The 7,284-nt window shown below is 29.9% G+C and overlaps 1 protein-coding gene across 1 annotated transcript; it reads left to right on the forward strand.

The window, feature by feature from the left end:
- The first annotated feature begins 1,079 nt into the window (after nt 1-1,079).
- Nucleotides 1,080-2,204, forward strand: LOC145950335 (F-box/kelch-repeat protein At3g23880-like). The gene has a single exon (XM_083061423.1). It carries the CDS (start codon nt 1,080-1,082, stop codon nt 2,202-2,204), a length of 1,125 nt encoding a protein of 374 aa, XP_082917549.1.
- The last annotated feature ends 5,080 nt before the right edge of the window (nt 2,205-7,284 follow it).

Raw genomic sequence — 7,284 nt, forward strand, 5'->3', positions numbered from 1 at the left:
AACAAAGTGTAAAAATGCGTCAAATTATGAAATTAATAAGAATTGACAATCATCACTGACTTAATCCATTAATACAAATCACATCTAATATATCAATTATTTACACTATTAAATATCAATCATTCCAAATTAATACATTGAAACATGTTTCCCAAATACACTATCACTCATAACCAATAAGTTAACTTTAATCAATCAAATAAATTATTTGATTTTTTATAAATGTTATTGATATGGAGTATTCTTTGCCTTTTTCAATGACCAATTTTCATATTAAAAAAAATGAGTAACCACTTTTAATAGAATATTCTCTCCTAACTATGTGTTTCTCTATTTGCAGGATTTAAAGTTGATTTGATATATTTAATTTTTTGCATTAGTTAATAAGTAAATTTTTTTTAAAAATATTTTTTATATAATTTTCCAATATTAAATAAATAATATATATATATATATATATATATATATATATATTAATTTTGACAAGATTGATAGTAGCTAATTAATGATTTGTAATTTAACTTAATTAATTAAATCAATAAGTTAAAAAAATTTATTAACAAATACATTAAATTTTTTTAACAATTTTCCAAGTAAAAATATTAAACAATTATTACTATTATTTTTATATAACAGTAAATATCTACCCAAAAATATAAATATTAAATTATATATTATTAAAAATTAATCTATTAATTATTTGTGTAAATAATCAATAAAAAATTAATCATGCAAATAATTTTGATATTAATTAACTACTTTTAATTTAATTACATATTAATCTTTATCATAGTTGAAATTACTTTTTGTAGTTATTGTATGGTGTTATTCATACATGTATACAAAATTTCTATTATCTCATATTTGTTTTTCTATTTTCTTACATTCTTTTAATTCATTGGTTTTCCTATTTTTCCTCACCAAAAGAACATGTCTTTCAATGAATTTTTGCTTTAAATAACAATGGTAACATTATTTAACCACTATTTTCCAAGGGAGGGAATGTGAAAAATAGAGCACTCAACCCGTCCCTTTTAACTCTCCCTCAAGATTCAAATTTGTGTGTTCACTAAAATCAAATGTTTGCTGCTCTTGTACTTCCTGAGGAACTTATAGTGGAAATTCTATCATGGATTCCAGTAAAAGCTCTAATGCGATTCAGCTGTGTCTCTAAGTCTTGGAATTCCCTCATGTTTACTCCTACATTTGTTAAATTGCATTATCAAAGATCTTCAAGAAACACTCATGTCTTCATAGAATCGAGATATGGTGTCTCATCATGCTCTTTACATTGCTTGTTGGAGGACCCATCCTCTGTTATCAAACCTGGACGCGAAATATTAGAAACATATAATGTCTTAATGGTCTGCAAAGGGTTGGTTTGTATACTCTATTTTGATTTTTCTTATAAACAATATCATGAATTCTGGGTTCAACTTTGGAACCCGGCCGCTAAGCTTATGTTTGAAGAATCACCACGTTTCCGTATTTATGAAAACAATGATAAATTTGATGTGTGGAATCAAAAGTTTGGGTTTGGTTACAATGATCAAAGTGACATTTTCAAGGTGGTGGTAGTCCTTATGAATACTGAAGCACAACAAATGGAGGTGATATCTTACAACTTAGGTGACAGTTGTTGGAAAAAGATTTTAACTTTGTCTAATTATCCCATTACGGGACATGAAATGATTGGAGAGTTTGTGAGTGGCACTATTAATTGGTTGGTAGATCATCCTAAGTTGTGTTCCCATCATCAAGGCGAAACTGGTACCATCGATCAAATGGAAATTTTATCTTTTGATATGAAGAATGAGACATGCACATATATGTCGATGCCTAGTCATGTTGATACTGAGCCTAATCTTAGGGTTCTACAGGATTATTTGTGTCTTTATTATGATCACATGAAAACCTATTTTGTTGTTTGGCTAATGAGGGAATATGGAGTTGATAAATCTTGGACTCAATTGCTGAATATAAGTTATGAGCATCTTCAAATTCATGAACCTATTCATAGAAAAGAATTGTGCACACCTTTGTGCATGTCTGAAGATGAAGATGTCCTATTGTTTAAAAACCAAGAATATCACTATTACATTGTCTACAATAAGAAAGATAATAGAGTAAACCATTTTGAAGTAGATGATTTACGTTCCTTCCTTGAATACATTCCAAGTTTGTTTTTGCCATATTGGATTTAAACTCCCCCCATGTGCTTTGCTTTGCTTATATGAATTTACGTTAAATTATGTAAGTGGTTTTTGAACCTTTCCATCATGATAGTTGGATGATTTTATTGGCTATTACTATTTGCTAATGGTTGAATGTTTATGGATTGAATGAATTTAATTTACTTTATGTTTATAATAATCATTGAAAAAAATGTTTGTCTTCCAAAAATAAAATTGATTTTCTCTCAAATATTTTATTCATAGATCGGTCTTCAAACTTTTTTAAACAAAATACAAAAATAAAAAAACATTTATTTTAATTCTATAATTAATAGTAATATCATTTGCTTTATAATTTACTTATAAAATACCAAAATTGTGTTAATCTTATTATGTTTGATATGTGTAATCTCATTTTAATTGCATTTCCCCTATTGAAGTCTAAGAAAGGCTTTAGTACTTTCCTTGAACATCTAATAACAGAAAATGAGCTAAGGGCATTCTTCTATTAAAATCAAATTTTTTTTTTTACTTTTTCTTTTTTACTTCCAAATATAAATGATTCAAAGGGAGTATAGTAAAACAAGATTACTAATTTCGTCACCTTTAAAATTTTAGCATCTAACTAAGACAATCACTAGAATGTGGCCAACCTTTCCCTCTTTCTCGATGTGCGAAAAGTGACAATGTCGTTAGAAGTTGCTTACCACTAAATCGAAATAACATGACTTTTATTAACATCATATATGTTGCAATGATTTCCAATCCATCTTATTTATTCATCACATGTGAAAATCTTTTACTAGTTCTGATCCAAATCTTAAAGTTTCAATAGTTCTACCATCGAGAGTTTTTTTGGATTATCATTATATAGTCATTGATTTCTACACTTGAAAAAATTTTCATCTGTCTTATGTGGTATCTGTGGAGCTGAAGCATGCAAGAAAGCATTGGCCCCATTGTGGTTACCTAGTTGGAATTATAGTTCTTGGCCTTGAGAATATCTTATGGTCTAAGGTTTTGCCAATAACACAAATCCTTTCTAACCCACTCAAACTCCATGGATTATTGTTTTCTCTTGAGTCAGTGTTTTGGTCAAAGGTATTGTGATTCTCATGTCTCCAAACAAGTTTATTACAATCAAGTAACGTGTCATTGAAAACACTCCAAGAAATTCAAGACTTGAGTTATTCTTTATTTCTACATTTTCCTGTTTTACCTTCATTTATTAAGAAACTAGCTAGTCATGCTATGTTCTACTCCATTCAAGCTATTCTTACAATGATTTCAGTGCATTTGGGTTGAATTAATGAATCATTAATTGAATAACATGAAGTTATATATGATAAAAAAAATCTTATTTATAACATAAATTTATAATTAATTATTTTAATATATATACACATATACACCATAGTTAAAAAAAATCAACATATTGATTCACTTATAACCTTGTTAGATCATTGAGTAAATAAATAAATTTTCTTTACATTGATTTTATTTTATAAAAACTTTTATTCAACAAATTGAGATTGGTCCAATTTATTAGTTTAAGTTAGCTTTTATAACATTGTGTATGGAATGTTTTAAAAGTAATTGTTATATTAATTAATAATTTTTTTATTACATGATCATTCATGATTGATTAACATTATAATCTTTTTCATCAGCATTTCAATGATTATTAGGGGCTATTCTACGAAATTTATTATTGCCTAATAGGTTTTACAGGACTATTTTAGTTGAAAAAAGTCCTAAAGATTTTAAAAGACTTTGTAGAATTTTCATGACTTTGAAGACTTTGCAGGATTCTGCAAAACTTTAAATTAGGATTTTAATGGATCTACAAGACTTTTGAGTCTTGATTTTAATGGATTCTACAAGACTTTTAAATCAGTATTTTAATGGATTATGTGGAACTTTGTGGACTTTGCAGAATTTCATGGTTTTTGACATATGATAAGAGTTCAAGATGTTTTTTCATATATTCAAAGTTAAAAGGAGTCAAAGACAAAATTAATGGAAAACAACAATGTCTAGATAAATAATAATAATAATAATAATAACAATAATAAATCTCCATAATATTATGTCCTCCTAAATAACATTCACTCACATATTTATAGCTATACTAGTCTTCCAAGCATTAACGTATTCTCGCTCTTGCTCCTACATTTGAATAATAGGCTTAAAATTATGATCTTCATTAACCATTAATATTAAAGATGAAGGTTAGTCCACCAGTTCAATTGAAAATTCATCAGAACGACATTCTTTATGAAGAAAGTTATGTAGTGTTGTACATGCTAACACAAGTTCTACTTGTGTCTTAAATAAAAATGGAGATGTTGACTTAAAATTTGTGAACCTTGATTTAAAAGTACCAAATATTTTGTTGATCACATTCCTTAAAGACCCATGATGAAGATTGAACAATTCTTTCTCATTTTTAGGATCATTATCCTGACTTGCAAAATCTTGTAGATGATATTTTACACATCGAAATAGAGCTAAAAAATGGCGTCAATTAGGAAATCAACAATCCACCAAGAAATATTTACTTAATTATATATGAAATATATATAATATTAGTATAATAATAATAATAGTTATTATTATTAGTATTAATGTTATTTAAAGAATAAGCATTTACCTCGAGTCACTTTAAGTCCATTCCTCCTTGTTATAGCATCATTTAGTAGCTCAGAATCATGAGCTAAACCCTCCCACCCACTAAGAACATACATGAACTCCAAATTAAAATTACAAAGGGCTAATACACTTTGTGATATATTTCCATGATGATTACGATAACTACTTACATCTCATCCTCTCACCTTTGTTGGAATATATGTACTATCAATAGCTCCAATGCAATCCTAAATTTTAGCATATATAACACTTCATTATATGAAAAATATAAATATAGTAGTGTCAAATTTAATTATAATTTTTATTTTAAGATAATTAATACATTCCTTGAAGAAAGGGAAGAACCTTGTGCTTTCTCTAATTTTAGTTGGCACAATTGATCCTGGTTTCGCTATCAATGTAGGTGCTATCGTATTCAAAGCCTTTAAAATCTTGTGAAAATTTTCACTTGTAGCAAATTGTGATTGGCCAAATATGTTACAAATTTCTCAATATCGAGTATTCTAACCAACAATTTGTAGTAATGATATAAGCATTTCTTCAACACAAATACATCGTGTATCCTCTAAAGGTGTTTTTTCTCTAAGAATTGCACATAACTTTCAAAACACATCTTGATACATCTTATAAACTTGTCAAAATATTACAAGATAATCGTTTAATACTCAATGTATATAGTCATTTTCCATGTTAGTAATTTGTTGTCAATTTATTGGACGCTCAATTTTTTCATTACATATGATAACTAGAAACTAAATCAACACATGAATTAATGCATGAATTGCCATTACATATGCTAAAATATTTTAATCAAGTACGAACAAAATAACACCAAAACAAAATAGTTCAATCATTCCAACATGTGTTCACACACAACCAAAATATCAAGCAAACACTTCAATCAAGTGCAACCAAAATAACACCAATACAACATTGTTTGACAAATCCAACATGTGTTAACACACAACCAAACTATGAAAAAAAATACTTCAATCAAGCACAACCAAAATAACACCAAAAAAATATTTTTCATCCTAGCTTGTACTTTATCCAATTTGAGCACTCTTCTATTGACATCATCAAGAAAAACTTTCTTTGTATTAGTATCAAGCAAATTAGCTACCATGTAGCGAGTTCGATAATCCAAATTTGAGATCTCTTTTATGGCACTCCAAATATTTCCCTTTGCTTCTTTGTTACTTTCCTTCTTCTCCATCAAGTTAGACATCTTTTCAAAATTGAATTGGGAACAAGCCATTGCCAATTAGGGTTTTAGGCCAATTTTTCTATTTGGAATGGCCTGTTCCATGCCTAGAAACCCTATTTTGAGTTTTTGGGCCTCTTGTTACTATGCTGGTCCATGCCGGTGCTCTATTGGGCCCTTAAGGGGCTTTTGTGCTGCTTTGGTACTCCATTGCCCTTGGTCTTCTTAGCTTGGAGGAAATCTAGTGTCTACAACTACCCCTCTTTACTTGTCTTTTGGATGGATAGATGTTTTTTCAAAAGGCAGATAAAGATGTAAATATTTTTTCCGAATCTATTCTTTACTTCTTCATGTAGGGGCTTCCACATTACTTCCTTTGGCTAGATGGGTGAGGATGGAAAAGTGTACCTTCTGAACCTTTGACTTTGTGTGAATGCTCCATGTCAATTCTCCTGGTTACTTCTCTTGTGGTGGTGAGGTGAAGATCTCTTATAAGTCTGTTGTAGAGTAAGTATGTTCTGAGCTCAACCTCTCTATGCTAGGCTGGTATTAGAGGATCCAACCGTCTGTGTGGGGTGAATATTTCTTAGGTGACCTCTCCAGGCTGAGGTTGCATATTTTTAGGTGACCTCTCTAGGCCGGTGAGTATTATGGTGCCTCTCCAGGCCGATGGTTAAGTATTTTTTGCTATGCCTCTCCAAAATAACGATTGAGTATTTTTTTGTTGCGCCTCTCCAAACTGATGGTTGAGTATTTTTTATTGTGCCTCTCCAGGCTAATGGTTGAGTATTTTTTGCTGCGTTTCTCTAAACTGATGGTTGAGTATTTTTCGTTGTGCCTCTCTAGACTGATGGTTGAGTATTTTTAGTTGCACCTCTCCAGACTGATGGTTGAGTACTTTTAGTTGCGCCTTTCCAAACTAATGGTCAACTATTTTTAGTTGTGCCTCTCTAGATTGATGGTTGTTTAAACCAAGTTATTTGTAGGTGGTTTACTGAGGTTCCCCTATCATCAATGGGCAGATGAATGTATCCTTGTAGGAGGACCATAGTTTGTGTTCTTGTTGTGCCTTGAATTTGGGGAGTTTATTGGTAGAATTCCTTTATTGCTTTGAAAATTGATGATGAGTGCCCTTGAGATGATGAGAGAGATGTTATCTTTGAGAGAGATCATGAGTTGGGACCTCGCCTCTTTCTACTTGAGGGACTTTGTAGAAGTGAAGTCCTTCATCTTTGCTTTAAGGAGGACTGTAGC

Source organism: Cajanus cajan, chromosome 8, assembly GCF_000230855.2.
Source record: "Cajanus cajan strain Asha chromosome 8, NIPB_CcT2T_4, whole genome shotgun sequence".
NCBI lineage: Eukaryota > Viridiplantae > Streptophyta > Magnoliopsida > Fabales > Fabaceae > Cajanus > Cajanus cajan.

What these genes read in the sequence shown, in the direction of transcription:
- LOC145950335 (XM_083061423.1), top strand. Translation starts at nt 1,080, where the DNA reads ATGTTTGCTGCTCTTGTACTTCCTGAGGAACTTATAGTGGAAATTCTA.